We start from the raw sequence: 16,252 nt of genomic DNA on the forward strand, positions 1-16,252 counted from the left end.
AAATCGCTGCTTTATCTGGAGGAGCCACAGAGCTGGGAGAGACCACTGTTGCGCGGGGGGAGCCCGGGGTCTCCGTCGCCCGGGCGCGAGGGGTCGCCGCGCTCCAGCGCCCGCGTTGCTCCTGGGTAGCCCTGCGGACACCGAGCAGAAACTGGGCCCACGGTGGCGCGCGACCAGCCGGGGGCCTGGGAGCGCGCGGGGGGGCGGCCCGGCCGGGCTCCCCCCGCGCCCGCGGCTCAGGTGGGCCGTGCCCAGCGCTGGCGGAGCCCGGGTCCCCGTTCTGCCCGGGCTGGATGGCTCATTCTGCTGGCTGCGCGGTGGCGGCGGCTGTGTGTGCGCCGCGCCTCGCCGCTCCCCCCGGCCCCCCGAGCCTGGGGCGCGCGCTCCCGCCCGGGCCGCCCGAGCCCCGCGGCGCCGCGGCCCGAGGCCCGGGGAAGCGCAGCCATGGCCTTGCGGAGGCTGGGGGCCGCGCTGCTGCTGCTGCCGCTGCTCGCCGCGGTGGAAGGTGAGCGGGCGGGCGGACGGGCGATGGGGGCGGGGAGCGGCTGGGCACCGGTAGCCGACAGCGCCCACCTCCGCCCCGCGGCCCGCAAAGTTTGCCCGGGGGCTTGCGCCCGGCGCAGGTGGCCGCGGGGAGGTGTGTCCAGCCGCGCGGGGAGGAGCGGGCCTCGCGGGCGCCCGAGGAGCGGCGGGCGCTGATTGACTGTGCCAGGAGGAGGCGAAGGGACCATCTTGCCGAGGCTTTGTAGCCAGCCGGGCGAGCGCCGCCCAGGGCCGGGGGCTGCCCACGCGCGCTCGCCGCCCCCGGCCGGGGCAGCCCCCTCGCGCCGGGCTGGCCTCGCTCGGCACCGGGTGGAGGGGCCCGGGCCGGGGGGGCCCGTGCGCAGTCGGGGCCGGAAAGTTTGGCACGGAGCGGAGGAGGGGAGGCACTGCGGCTGACCGGGGTGGGGGCTTCCAGTTCGCGCCCCCGGGATGGGGCCCAGAGCCCGGGAGAGCGGGAACGGGTGGAGTGGAAGTGAGCGCGCCAGCCTCCTCGTCCGTGCCTGTCCATCGCCCGCGGCGTACAATGGGGTCCCCTCCTCGGGAGAACTGCGCGGGGGATGGGTCTGTGGGCATCTCAGCTGCGCGGGGTCTCCGGGCACCCCTGCCGGCCACCGCCCGGCGGCCGCAGAGCTCAGCGTGGCGGCTGAAGCCCCCCGGAACTCTCCAGCTGCCACCAGGGCCGGACCAGATGCTCTTGCCATGTGTTGGCCTTGGCCAGGGTCGCTGGGCCCTCTCCCTGTGGCCTCGCGTGTTGGTACCACCCGACCTGAAGGGGGCCGGGGTGGCTGCCAGGTCTCCCGAACTAGCTTACTCTGGAGGGAAAGTTAGTGGGGTCTGGGCGTGTCCACCAGGAATGGCCAAGCTTGCAGGGCAAGAAAAGACTATGAATAATAGTTCTCATGTGTACTGCACTTTACAGTTTTCAAATCGCTTTACAGTTTATGAAGTAGTTTGCACTATACACAGTTCTCTGTGGTTTACAACGTGCTGCACAGTTGACAAGGTACTTTAAGCTTTTACAAAGTGCTTTTCTGCTCACAATTTTGTTGGATCCCTAAAAATAAGCCTTCCTGGGAAGCCAGGTGGATGTGATTCTTAATCCCTTTTAAGAGATAGGGAAAGGGAGGCTCAGAAAAATCCAGTGTCTTACTTATGGCCACTGGGAGATAAAAATAGAACCCAGGTCTTTGAAAGTAGGACTTACTTTGCTGGGATCCTAAATAGGGTATCCCCTTCCAGGATTCTGCCCTGCGGGGCTGAGAATATCACATTCTTAGGCCGCTTTGGGGTGGTAGGGAGTCCCCTCTTGCATCTTAAACAAAACTAATCAGACCAGGCATGGGAGCTGCAGCCTCTGGGAATGGCATGGTGGAGGACCCTGTGCCGTAACTTTAGTTTTTCTCTCAGTAATGAGTGCTTTGGTGACCGCAGTCAGGGGGTGTGGGGGTGTCCCTGGATGGCAGCCACAGTTTCTGGCACCGAGGCAGCTGTCCTCCGGCTCCTGGAGGATTTGGCGGCTGCCTGCGGTTTCCCGGAGTAGGGCCACCAGGGCACCGAGGTGCCACGGGCCCTGGGTGTGGAGGGCAGCCCTGGACCCGGCTGCTGGCGGGAGCTCCCTGGAATATGGCTGAGGTACCACTTATTAACTCTGGCTTTGGGGAAATGACTCATGCGTTGGCCCGCTATACGTTGGGATGTTTACAGTATTATGGGGAGCTTGGCATAAATATTGCTATTTAGGTTGCAGTCAGCGGTGCTGGAGGGGAAGAAAATTGGCCCCTCTCTCGTTGGAAGAGGCCTGGGTGTGTTTTTAATTACCTCGGGGTAGATGGAAGGGCCATGTCTGTCCAGCCATGGCCCTGGCAAGGGGTGGTTGGAATCTGGTGGGTTGTGGCCAGACTGGACCCTGGGCCCTGGCCCTGGACACGGGGCTGCTAGGTCGCTGACATCACAGGAGGGAATCGCTATTAGACTGCCACTTGGGGGTGGGGCGGGAAAGGGACGCCACAGCAGGGTGAGAGGAGGGTTGTAGTGGGCACCCCAGACCTTGCTTCAGCTTCTTCTTTGCTCCCTGGACACTAAGGAATTTAGTGCATTAGGGGTTAATAAGGAGCTGGCAGAATGGATGGGGAAAGGGTGTGAAGAACAGGTCAGGTGTCCTGCTTTTACTTTACCTTGAGATCCTGGAGCCAGCTCCCCTCCATATAGGGGCCTCCATTTCCCTGGGTGTAAAATGGTCTAGCTAATATCTTGGGATTTGTTTACACCATACTACCTCTTTCTGAGCTTCACTTTCTTCGTCTGTCCAATGAGGGTGATCATGATACCTGTGCTGCCTGAATCACTGTGGCACATTGGGAGACACCAGGGTCCTCCTGGGAGCAGCACCGTCCATGGAGACAGGACTGAGGTTCAGGGTGGTAGGCAGCAACACCACTCCCTCCCCCCGCCCCCATCTCCTCATCCTGTACAGGGCTGTTCTGACAGGGCCCTAGGAGATCCCCAGCTCCAGCCTGCGAAATGGGAGAGAGGTAGGGTGTATACTGGGGGGGGGGAGGGGAGGGTGTTCCTGGTAGAATGGTAGCTTAATGTCTCCCCCAAACCATGAGACGCTTCCAAAGGAAATGTGGTTTCCTTGTGTGGAGCATCTGGAGTGGGGGCTTAGAGAGGGATGAAAGAGCCCTGGGGACATGTCCAGTAGAAGGGGCCAGTAGCAGACCCACCACTAGATGGAATCCAAAGGTTGAGGTCTAGAGAAAATCAGTCTCCTTACATTTGTTCACCTGCTCGCCAAACATTGATGGAGTTTCCTCTCTGGCTGAGGTGGTGCTGGACCCTAGAGCGGGTGGGCACACAGTGGATGAGCTGACAGTGAAAACAGTTGGCAAGTAGAACACTGTAAGTGCACCCAGAATGTTTCCAGCAGGAAGTCGTGACCCACCCCAGGCAGCAGGGGCGGTTTAGGATGACGAGGGTTATTTCATCTTTTATGGGTTTACGCTTTGTCTCATGTCTCACTATCCATTCTCTGCAAGGAAACTTTCTCAGCCACCTGTCATGCTGACGAACTGGGTCCTCAAGAGTGAAGGAGGTTGGCTTTGGAACTTAGGAGATGAGGAAAATTTTGCCTGGAAAAGGAAATGGCACATATAAAGACACGGGGGCAGGATGGTCGAGGGCAGAAAAGTGGGGAGTGAGACTGAGAATGGCGGCAGGGCAGGTCCTGACGGCTAGGAGTGGAAGGCTGGCGAGTTTGGATTTGATGCCGAGGGCAGTGAGGGAGCCATTGAAGATTCTTGAGCCATGGAGGGATCTGGCCAGATTTGTGTTTGGAAGGATTGCTGACTTCTGGTGTGTGTGAAGTTCAGACGAGCCAGATCGGGTTCTGCATAGTGGAGATAAGGGTAGCTTGTCTGTTCCCTGCTAGACTGTGAGCTCCCTGAGGGCAGAGACCCATCTGGTTCATTTTTACATCCACATTTGTGGTCTAAAGAGCTCCGTTCAAATTCTACCTCCCCGGAGGCCTTCCCTGATTACCTCATCGAAGCAGCCCCAGTTCTGCCGCTTCCCATCCCACCTGCTTTCTTTTGCTTCATAACACCCACTGCCACCTGAGACAGTGTCTGCCTTGCCCACTGGCCTGTAAAGCCCAGGACTTCAGCTGCCACATTTGCTACAACATCCTCAGTGCCTCGCACTGTGCCCAGCCACATGGATGCTCAATAACTGAATGAAACAGTCAGCTGAGGAACACGGATGGAATAGAATGCTGAGTGAACAAACAAGCGAATTATACTGTGTTATACGGCAAATGTCAGGACCCAGAGATGAGGAAAATCCACCTGGCTAGGGAAATTAAGGAAATCTTCCCAGAGGGAGACACCGAGGGGATGGCTTGAGCAGGGAGGCAAGAAAGTGTTTGTGGGTAATAAACAGACCAGTCCAGCCGGAGCACAGAGGTCACATGGGCCAGCTGCACGCATGTGCTACCTAGACAAGTCCCCTTCTGATGGGGGGATGGGGGAGCCTGCCTCCCTCCCTCCCCCACTTGTCTCTCTCACCTCCATTCCAGCCCTGCTGGGCCCACCTCTCGGGCATTACCTATCTAACACCCACCGACCTTCAGTGGGATTATTTGGAATTGGTTTTCCTTTCATGTTTGATTCTTTTGCTTCTCATTTTAAAGGGGGCTGCTTTCACGTTTCCATCGTAGCCTGGAAATCAGGGCTTAGATTTAAAACCCAAATGCTATAGAATTCAAAAGCAAGTTGACTTCATTCATTCATTTATTCCTTCCTCCATCCATCTGTATCTTTTTAAAGAGTTACCAGGCACCTAGTCCACGTCAGGTGCTGGATGGGAGAAGGGATTGTGGCTGTGTTGGAGTACAGGGCCCCCTGACTTCTTAGGCAATGTAGGGTGAAGAAAAGGCACAGACTTCAGGGACAAATTGAGGTGGGTTCTAATCCCAGCACACACTGTGTGCTCTGGGGCAAGGAGTGTAGACTCCCTGGATGTCAGTGTCTTTGGGTTTCCTGTGAACCCCATGAGAAGTGTCAGGCACATGGCCTTGTACATGAAATGCTGGTCTTGACCCCTCTGAGGTCCCTTCCCTGGAGTGCCCATGGTTAGTGATGGTAGTATACTAATTTGGACCCCTTTTTGGCATTTGGATTGTCCAGGCAACAAAACAGCCCCCCGTGTCTCCTTAACCCACTCCATGTGCTGCAGCTTCCCTCAGCCTTGGGATGGCTACTAACAAACGAGGGTGGACTTGGACTCCATCTCTGCCTCCTTCTCCTGGGCCCTGACTAGGGGAGACTACTCAGGTTTTTAAACCAAGGGGGCTTTCAGCTGGGCGTCCTAAGTCTTGGGATTCTGTGATCACCCTGAAATTGTAATAGAACATTGTTTTTTTTTTTTTTTTTTTTGTAGAGACAGAGTCTCACTTTATTACCCTCGGTAGAGTGGCGTGGCCTCACACAGCTCACAGCAACCTCCAACTCCTGGGCTTAAGCGATTCTCTTGCCTCAGCCTCCCGAGTAGCTGGGACTACAGGCACCCGCCACAACGCCCGGCTATTTTTTGGTTGCAGTTTGGCCGGGGCCGGGTTTGAACCCGTCACCCTCGGTATATGGGGCCGGTGCCCTACAGACTGAGCCACAGGCACCGCCCCAGAACATTGTTTGTTAATGTGGATTTCCTGGGAAGGGGGCTGTAGCTTTCAGAAGATTCTCAAAACAGTTGTGAAAACACCAGTCTACACAGGCATACAGTAGGAGCTTGCTTCCTGCATCTCTGGAGTCCCCATTCCGCCCTCCCCCCAACCCCCGACCCTCCTTTGGCCCTGGGCCCTCCCATGGGCTTGTCATTCCTGGTGGCTTTGGCCCTCCTTCATCAAGGTTCTGCATCAGTGCCAAGGCAGGGACTGGTTCTCTGGGCAACTCTGCTGGGCACTCAGCCCAGGGTAGCGGCTGGTCAACTCTGCCTGCCCAGAACACACCTATGAGTTTAGGCTTGGGACTCTCTTCACACAGAAAGGCCTGTAACAGAAAGGGGCAGGCGAAGCTGGTTGTGATGAGTTTGGGCTGAGCAGGTAGGGGACCTGTGCTCCCCCTGAGGGCTGAGCAGGTGCAGACCATGGAGGCCTCCTGGCAAAGGTGGACTTGGCTGCACCTCTGACCAAGGCCCCAGCTTGTGACTTCACCTGCTTGCCTGACTTAGCTGGAGATTTGTTAGATGGGGAGCAAAGCTGGGGGATCTGTGTTTTTTTTTTTTTTTTTTTTTTTCGAGAGAGAGTCTCACTCTGTTGCCCAGCATAGAGTGCCATGGCTTCAGTCTAGCTCACAGCAACCTCAGACTCCTGGGCTCAAGCAATCCTCCTCCCTCAGCCTCCAGCATAGCTGGGCCTATAGGCCCGCACCAGTGTGTCCAGATAATTTTTTCTATTTGTAATAGAGACAGGGTCTTGTTCTTGCTGAGGCTGGTCCAGAACTCCTGATCTCAAAGGATCCTCCCACCTCAGCCACCCAGAGTGCTAGGATTACAGGCACGAGCCACTGCCAAGCCGGGAATCTGTATTTTTTTTTTTTTTTGTAGAGACAGAGTCTCACTTTATGGCCCTCGGTAGAGTGCCGTGGCCTCACACAGCTCACAGCAACCTCCAATTCCTGGGCTTAAGCGATTCTCTTGCCTCAGCCTCCCGAGTGGCTGGGACTACAGGCGCCCGCCACAACGCCCGGCTATTTTTTGGTTGCAATTTGGCCGGGGCCGGGTTTGAACCCGCCACCCTCGGTATATGGGGCCGGTGCCTTACCGACTGAGCCACGGGCGCCGCCCGGGAATCTGTATTTTTAACACACTCTCCAGTTCTTTCTATCCAGCAGGCAAATTTGCCCCCCAGTGGTCTAAGATAAAACACCAGACTCCGGGACTCCCGGGAAAGAGGAAGAGAAACCTCAGCAGGAAACTGGAAAAGACTGAAATGAGGTGAAATCAATCAGAGTTAGAGCCCACTGGCCAGGCTGCCTGCAGCTCGTGCATAAAAAGAGGGTTAGCAGGGGAAGGCCAGGAAGGAAAGAATGTTTGCACAGCTCCCAGGGGTGGGGCGGTGGCTGGGCAGTTGATTGTGGCAGCACCTGGAAGCTCCCTGATTGGGATCAGCTCAGTCAGTCTGATAAGGCTGCCTTGAAAGCAGGTTTTTTAGGGCCTTTTAAAGCAGCTGCCTTCCGGAGGAGAGGGGAGGGGACACCTATCTCCCCAGCACTGCCACCCACCCCCCACCTGGGGGCTTACCTAGGCCACCCACACTTGGTGCACTTCCTGGAGACACCTGCCCTCCCCCTGGGCGTGGGGATGTCCTCTGAGGGAGGACACCTTGCCTGCTTGGCTTGGCCAAGTAACACAGTCTCCGAGCCTCAGTTTCTTCATCTGTAAACTGAAGATGCTGCCTGTCAGAGGCTCTCGGTGAAGACAGTGACCAGCAGAAGAACCTGACACTCAGCTGTGCCCAGGATTCATTAGCTGTCATAACTCTGAAATCTCAGCAACACCCTCCTCTCCTGCTGCAAGTTCTTGGTCTGTTCTGTAAAATCCCGCAGCCTTTAGCTTCGCACTCACCAGTCTCTCTCCTGTTCCATACACAGCAGAGCCTGCAGGTTCTAAGAAAGGATGGAGTCAGACTGTCCCTTCCTGTGTGTCCTCTGGCTACACTGTTTCCCCCAAAATAAGACAGTGTCTTATTTTAAGGTGTGCTCCCAAAGATGCGCTAGGTCTTATTTTCAGGGGACGTCTTATCTTTCCTGTAAGTAGGTCTTATTTTCGGAGGATGTCTTATTTTCGGGGAAACAGGGTAGGTAACTTAACCTCTCTGAGCCTTAGTTCCCTCATTTCTAAAACGGGGATAATAATAGTTATAGCTCTTCATGTTTGTGAGGAATGGATGTATTAATCTGGGGCAGACTAAGCTGAGCCAGTGCCTCAGGTGTGATGAGCACGCAGTAAATATTAACTGTTTGCTGTCCTTGCTCATAGCAGTGGGAAGCTGGATGCACAGTAGGGGAACCTGGGTTTCGTCACTCTAGGTTTCCTGTCTCTAGCTCTCCCCACCCCTTCTGTTCTGAGGCATGTAGGGCAAGAGTCTGGCTGACTTGCTGAGTGGTTGAGGGGCCCCTCCAGCCTGCCTCTCTAGCCCCATTCCCACCCCAATTCGGCCTCCCTCATCCAGGAAAGGGGTGGGATCCTTTGTGGCCGTGTCTTCCTTGACACAGTGCCTATCAGGCACCAACTTCCATACCCAATCGTGGGACAGCCCTCAAGTCTTGTGGCAAGCACTATACTAAGGGCATTGTGCATGTTGCCTCATGCACTTGTCCCAAGGGCCCCACAGGTGGCTGCATTATTATACCCATTTTGCAGATGAGGAAAGTGAAGCTCTGAGAGTGAAGGATACCTAGGGAGTGGTAAGGCAAGGATTTGAACCCAGGCCTTGGTGACGCCAGAGCTTATGCTCTTTGCTGCTTCTAAAATGTGCCTCCCTGCTCAGAGGAAAGGTTTAGCTCTGGCAAGGGTCTCCGAGGCAGCTGTCCAGCCCCTAACTCCATCAACATCCTGAGATAATGCAAGCAGGAGGGTTCAGGAACTCACAAAACTGCCATAAACATGCAATCTCTGACATAACGGTCAGAATAATGCTGTTCTAACACAGATAAATCGAGTGTTAACTTGCTGTGTTATAAGGGGCACCTCCATAGAGAACTGAGACTAGGGAGCAGTCACAGGGCCCTTTGCAGCTTATTATTCCAAATACCTAAACTCATTGGGTTATCACAGCAATCCTGTAAGTGGGCAGGAGCCTTGGGGCCCACTTTAGAGATGAGTAAACTGAGGCTTGGGGCAGGTGGGGGAGGGGCAGGGTATAATGTGACTTGCCCAAAGCCTGTGACTGGTTTAAGCCCAGAGCCCAAGGCTAGTTTCAGTAGCCTGAGATCACCAATCCAATTTGAATTCTTAGCCAACATTTGAAAATCAAGAGCTTTTAAAGAAAAAAAAAAAAAACACGTTTCTGGCTTCTCTGAAAAGTCAGACAGTCTGGTTTCACTGGGCCCATATTCTCGCATGGCCACAGTTGGCACCAGGGGCAAATAACAGGCACCAGGGGCAAATTTGCGACACACATTTATGTGTTACAGTTTGCTTCCTAGATCTGCCCCCAACTCTCTGTGTGGCCCCAATTCAATTGCTTCTCCTCCCTGCGCCTCACCTGCTCTTCTATAAAATGATGGGGTAGGACTCAGTGGTTTTTGGAGACCCCTTACAGCTCTAGGACACAGTGCCCAGTGCTAGGCTCTAGGCAGAGAAGGGGAGAGCAACAAAAAGTACAGGGCTCTGCCCGTGGAAAATTTATCTCTTCTTTATCACTGTGTAATAAACCGCCGCACAGCTTATTGGCTTAAAACAACAATGACTTTTTAGTTCTCCTGATTCAGTGGATTGGCTGAGCCAGGTGTTTATTCGGCTCCATCTGGTGTTAGCTAGTGTTACCCGTGAGGCCACACTCAACTAGGTTGGGTTGAAGGTTCCATCATGGCCTCACATGCATCTTTGAGGCCCTGATAGGGATGGCTGGAAGGCTGGGCCCCCCACTCCCTCCTTACTATCTCTCATCCTTCATTAGTCTAGACTGGGTTGCTGTCATGGTTCCCAAGAGGATGAAGCAGAAACCGCAAGACTTCTTGAGGGCTAGGCTGTAATGTCACAAGATGTCATCCCTGCAGCTGTCTATGGGTCAGAGCAAGTCACAAAGCCAGCTCAGATTCATCCCAGGCTTCCTTATCAGGTTCAAGGAAAGGGAAAATATACTGGGCTTGATTTTCTGTCCCACTTTTCGGTCCCATTGGCTTCTCCCCAATAAGGAGAAGCCCATTTCTCTTGTATTTAAAATTTGGCTGTAGGTTGTCCTGGTTCCCCCCAACACATCCTGACTGACTTAATCAGGTGACACTCAGACTCAGTGCTCCAACCCCTGCCAACACACCTACTTCTCCGTGTGCTCTGGGCCAACCTGTGGTCCCAACTTAGATCTAGACCCCCTTCTGTGGGAGGAGGGGCTTCATGTTTAGCAAGGGGAGGAATTGTTGGCAGCCATATTTAGAGATAGCTCCCCACAGGAAGTTTGCAGTCCAGTCCAGGGTTGGGGGGTAGCAGCCAGAAACCTCATTCCCCAGCTCCGTTCCTCCCCTGCCCAGCCCTAGCACTTCTCTTCCTGCCCCGTCTTCCAGTGTTGTCTGTCTCCCTTGAGAGAGCTGGGACTCTCCACCATGCACAGTGCAAGGCCTGGCTCACGACAGGCACTAAATACATGCTTCTGCAATAAAGGAATCTATAAATTAATAAAAATGGCAGCCTGGAGTTATAAATATTCAGGGCCTGGCATGAGGCTTGAGGCCAGAGAAGGCGGCTTTGGCCTGAATTGAATTTAAGCATGTGTCCAAGGTGCTCTTGTGGTCTGGGGCCGGTCAGTTCACCCCTCTGGGCCTAAACTGGAGATCACAATTTCAGTCACTTCAGATGACAATGCCAAGGAGCACAGCTCTACAGGGGTGGCTGTGATTGTTCTTCTCCCTTGGTGAGAGGCCCCTGCAGGAGCGGGGAGAAGAAGAAAAAGTTCTAAGGGTGTTGGCCGGTGCTGTCTACCTCATTCTGGACAGGTTAGTCCCAGGGCACATGGAGACTTGCATGAATAGTGAAGTGGGTAAGGGGGATCCCTGAGCTCTAAGTGTCACCTCCAAAGACATAATGAAGGGTCCTTGAGCAATGCATAGTCCAATTTCATGTGTTAAACCATTGAGTGAAAAATGGGGCTTCTGTTTGCTGACCGAATAGGAGATCAAGACCAATATAGTATAGAGAATAAATCACAGGATTTCTGGTCGCAGGCCCCAGACTTGCGAGCTGGCCCCGGCTATAAGTGAGCATGGGAACATGGGGGTGGCATGTACAGTGGCACCCAGGAGGAGCACACATCCAGTATAAAGAGGGCTACCACTGACCCCGTTGTCATACAGGAATCAGGGTGTCCTACTTTGCCATATCTTCTGACTTGCAAAGTTCTGATGCTTATGAGAAATCTGGTTTTGTTTATTTGTTTGTTTTTGAGACAGAGTCTTACTCTGTCATCTGGGCTAGGATACCATGGCCTCAGCCCAGCTCACAGCAACCTCAGATTCCTGGGTTCAATTGATCTTTTCTGCCTCACCACAATGCCCAGCTAAGTTTTTCTATTTTAGTAGAGATTGGGGTGGAGGGGGGGTCTCACTCTTGCTCAGGCTGGTCTTAAACTCTTATTTTATTTATTTATTTTTTTGCAGTTTTTGGCCAGGGCTGGGTTTGAACCCGCCACCTCCGGCATGTGGGTCCAGCGCCCTACTCCTTTGAGCCACAGGTGCCGCCCTGGTCTTGAACTCTTAAGCTCAAGGGATCCTCCTGCGTCAGCCTCCCAGAGTGCTAGGATTACAGATGTGGACCACTGAGCCCGGCCAAAAACTGGTTTTTGAATGTTCACTCATTTTATTCAAAAATATAGTCCTGGCCAAAGCAAACCATGTTTGCCAGCTGGATTCAGCTCACTGGCTAGTGGTTTACAAGCTCTAGTGTGGGTGTTTTGGGTAAAGAAATAAATAGCAAGGGTATTGTTACCGCCATTGTACAGCTAGGGAAGCTGGGGTTCAGCCCTCTGACCTAACTCGAGGTCACACAGCCAGTAGCAGTGGGGATGATAGAACATGCCTCTTCACCTGGAATTGGGAAGTACCTGTTCCTGTAACTTCCCTGCATGGACCCTGTTTCCCACCCTCCAGAACAATCCAGGAACATAAGCTCCATCTCGCAGGCATCTGCCATGGTTGAGGCAGAGAGCACGTCTTCCCTCGGTTTCTTTGTCCAGGCGGAGTTGGTGGAGTGAGTGAAAAGCACGTGGTCTAAGAATAGAACCCTGCCAGGTTGGACCTCTGGCTCTGACACTAACAAACAGCATGACCTTGGCTCTTTTAACTTACCTCTTTGAGCCTCAGTTTCTTGAACTGTAAAATGAGGTTAGAAAAGGCTTTCTGGGAAAGGCAACTTCTAAGATGATTCTTAAGGAGCAGGCAGGTGAAGAAGCAGCGAGGCAGGCACTCCAGGAGCAACTTCAGCAGAGATCCTGATTGGGGCCCGTGAGTGTGTGTGCTGCATTTGGGGGAGCGGGAAGGAGTCCTGTGTGACTGAGAATGGGGTGTGCCAAGCATTGGGGCGGGGTGCAAGCTGCCTGGCCTCAGCAGGGAGAGAGCGTGGGGTCAACATTCCCATTATGGCTACGACATGTGTCCACAGCACCAACTTGTCACTTGGCCTGAGTCCATGGGAAGCCGGAAGGACAAAAAGCATCTGAAACGTGTAAGTGGGGAGAAAGCGGCTTAGCGCACAGTGGGATGTGTCCTGCCTGAATGGGGCTTCTCCGCCTCTCAAGGGGAGGCAGAGCCTGGGAACAGCCTCAGCCAGAGCCTGCAGGGTTTTTTTGGAACCCACAAAAGGCCGTGGCCCAGGGAGTCTGTTCAAGTCACGTCCCTGGCTGGTACATCCTTTTGCCTGTCCCCGTCAGCATCAGTTGTCACTCCCCATAGCCTCAGATGGCAGCTCCTGCAGCTCTGGGGAGAACAGTCGAAAAGAGCTCCTGGGCTGCCAAGGGGCCCTTGACACTGGGTGCCCCTGGCTGGCTGGGAAGCATAGCCATGCCAGCAAAGCTCAGGACTCTCTTCTACCCAGAGTTGAAAGGGTGATGAGGCTGGGCCCTCCTGGCCTGGGTCCAGGAGATGTTGGGGAAAAGATCCTGGACTTTGGAGACAGGCAGAACTGTGTTCAAATCTGGGCTTTTCTACTTGCCAGCCATGTCAGCTGGGGTAAGTCATTTCTCCCTCTTTAGCCTTTATCTCTCATCTATAAAACAAGAATGCTATCACCTACCTCCCTAGGGGTTTGGGGGGAATTAAAAGAACTCATGTATAAAGAAAGCAGGTATTTTATCAAACCTTTCCCTAGCCTCAGTTTCCCAGCTGCTCATTGAGAATAATAATAGCAGCAGCAACTAGCATTTATCGAGGACTTGCTACAGACCATGTACTAGGGGTAGGTAGCATGTTACGTCATAGAGATTAAAAAATTAAGGCTTAGAGGGCGGAGCCTGTGGCTCAGTGAGTAGGATGCCGGCACCATATACCTAGGGTGGTGGATTCAAACCCGGCCCCGGCCAAACGGCAACAAAAAATAGCCAGGCGTTGTGGCAGGCACCTGTAGTCCCAGCTACTTGGGAGGCTGAGGCAAGAGGATTGCCTAAGCCCAAGAGCTGGAGGTTGCTGTGAGCTATGACATCACAGTTCTCTACAGAGGGCAATGGAGTGAAACTCTGTATCTAAAAAAAAAAAAAGGGGGTAGCACCTGTGGCTCAAGGAGTAGGGTGCTGGCCCCATATACCAGAGGTGGTGGGTTCAAACCCAGCCCTGGCCAAAAACTGCAAAAAAAAAAAAAAATTAAGGCTTAGAGAAGGAAAATAATTTACTCATGGTCATTTGGCCAGTTATAGTAGAGCTAAAACCAATCTTAGGCTGTCTGGCCCCAAGATACATCGAAAAAAGCTTTTTTTTTTTCCCCCTTTCCTTTTCCTTTCCCCTCCCTTTCCCTTCCCTTCCCTTTCTTCTTTTTCTGTTCTCTTCTCTTTTCTTCCTTTGCAGACAGGGCTTGCTATTCACAGACACAACTGTAGCACACTGCAACTCCGAACTTCCGGCCTCAAGTGATACTCCCACCTCAGCCTCCTGAGTAGCTGAGACGAGAGGCACATACCGCCTAAGAACCGATTTCTTTTCTTCTTTTTATTATTTTAAACGTACGGAAAAGTTGAAAGTATAGTAGAACTTCTGTAAGTTGACCACCCAAGGGACTGTCACCATAAGGAACTGGGCCTACTGTACAGATACATACCTGTCGGGTCCATGAAAATTAGGTGAACTTAAGGAGGTAGTCAATGTAGGGAGGTGGTCAACTATAGAGGTTTTAAATACTTACGTAGCCTTCACCCAGAGTCAACAATTGTGAACACTTTTACCACATTTCTCCCTTGTGTGCATGCTGTTTCCCTGTCTCCTTCTCCACCTTGTGTATATGTGGGTGTATGTGTATGTATTTTTTTCTGAACCATTGGTACATAAGTCATAGACGTGGACAAAGAACTAAGAATTAACTCATGTTTCTTAACCACTATTTTAGATCACTTTTTCTGGCACCCAGTAGGACTTGAGTATTGGCAGTGATTAAGAAGAATAACTAGTATTACCTAGAGCAAACCAAGTACTCCACCTGTATTATCTCTTTCAGTCCTCACAGGGGCCTAGCATCTAACTGTTAGCGTTTTCTTCATTTTCAGAAGAGGGAAGAATCAGAGGTTAAATGACTTGCATCAAGACGTGAAGTTGGGATTTATACCTGGCTCTTCTTGCCAACAAAACCTGTTCCAAACAATTGCAGCGTGCCCACCTTCCTCTCCTCCAGATTTATCCCCATGATAGCTGCCAGAGCATAGCCCAGGGCAACAGATGGTGACTTCTCACCCAGCTGCAGTAGGACATGGCACTTTCTAGGAATGAGAGGAAATTATAGAATCTGGTAGCTTTGGAAAAACTGGGGACTGGCCCAGAGCCCACAGCTAACCAAGTAGTTATGAAGACTGAAGCCTCTCAACTTACAGCGTACACCATTTTACTGCTTTCTGTTACATGTCCCCTATCCCAGGGTACGCTTTTCACTTTCTCTCCCCGGTCAATTCTTGCTGATTATTAAGCTCAAACTTGAGCAGCTCCTCCTATTTGAAGTCTGCCATGACCTGTCTCGCTCACTCCCCCTCCGCACACACACCTTGGTGTCCTCTGTGCCTTTGGTGAAACCTTGCATGAGCCTTTTTTATATTGTTCATGTTGGGCCATACTGCGTAGTGGTCAGTATGTCTCCATACTGGGAGATTCTCAGCCATACTGGTTAGATAGTGTTTAGTTGGATAGTTGGATGAGCAGTTAGATGGACGGTTGAGTGATCGATGGTTGGATGAGTAGCTGGATGAGTACACGGATTGGAGGGTTAGATGAATGATGGGCAGGTTGACAGGTGGATGGATGATAGATAGAAAGAGAATAGTTTCAAGTGATTGCATGGATTGAATAGTTGTCTGGCTGGACAGTCGGCTGGCTGGCTGTTGGCTGGCTGGCTGGATAGACAGATAGATAGAAGGATAATATCATGAAGATCTCATGGATGGATGGGTGAATGGTTGGATGGATGGGTGGATGGATAATGGCAGAATGTTACATGTTTTGGATAGCTAGGTGGCTAAATCAATGGATAAATGAACACACACGAAAAACCTCACATTCCCTTTTGTATCTAGACTGACATTTCCTTATTCTCCAGTTTCTGGCCCTAGAAAGAGCTGGCAAACAGCATGCTCCCCAGGTTTGGAGAAAACTTCTGAGCCATTGACTGTGGATTTGCCAAAGTTTTTGCACTGGGGAGTTCCGGAGAATTTGGCCCCCACATTGAATCCTGTAAAGCAAATCCTATTTTCCCACTGACTTGGCTCACACTTTTGGAGATATGTTCCTGCTGTCAGGGCTTGGGGCTCTCCGAGCCCAGTGACAGGTGGGGGAAGAGTCAGAACTCCTCTGGGCCCAAGCTTCCACTTGCCCCACCTTGAGAGCAGACTGATGCTGGCCAGGAGCACAGGAGCTTAGAGCTGGGGGAGATTCAACAGCAGGGGAACAGATTTGGCATCTGGTCCCAGAAGCCTCCCCTGCCAGTGGGATGTTCTGCTGCTAGGCTTCTGGAATAGCACACTCGGTCTCTTCCAGACAGATCTGTTTCTGTTCATCTGTCCATACTTCCTTCCTTTCGTCCCACAGCCCTACCCTCTCTCCTTCATTCATTTGTCCATCAACAATCATTTTTGAAGCCTCTAGGATGCTGGGGGACATAGACAGAAATGAAAGATAATTGACATTCTGATGGCAAAGAATTATATCCCAGTAGAGGTGATAGACAAGGCATCCTTTCTGTTCCTTCTACTCCATCTCTTTCCTTTTCTTCGTCCTCCACCTCTTTTCCTTTCTTTTCTTTCTCTTTCTCCTTCTTT

At 52.6% G+C, this 16,252-nt stretch overlaps 1 protein-coding gene across 2 annotated transcripts in view; it reads left to right on the forward strand.

The window, feature by feature from the left end:
• The first annotated feature begins 305 nt into the window (after positions 1 to 305).
• The window catches only part of EPHB2 (EPH receptor B2), a 184,575-nt gene continuing 168,628 nt past the window's right edge, over positions 306 to 16,252 (forward strand). Inside the window, exon 1 of one of the 2 annotated variants that reach the window (XM_053577033.1) lies at positions 306 to 505. In XM_053577033.1, coding sequence (XP_053433008.1) covers positions 445 to 505 — 61 coding nt within the window. In that variant the 5' untranslated portion in view covers positions 306 to 444. The remainder of the gene's footprint in view (positions 506 to 16,252) is intronic. The other variant, XM_053577034.1, reaches the window with a different exon arrangement.

Source organism: Nycticebus coucang, chromosome 22 (assembly GCF_027406575.1).
Source record: "Nycticebus coucang isolate mNycCou1 chromosome 22, mNycCou1.pri, whole genome shotgun sequence".
NCBI classification, from domain to species: Eukaryota; Metazoa; Chordata; class Mammalia; order Primates; family Lorisidae; genus Nycticebus; species Nycticebus coucang.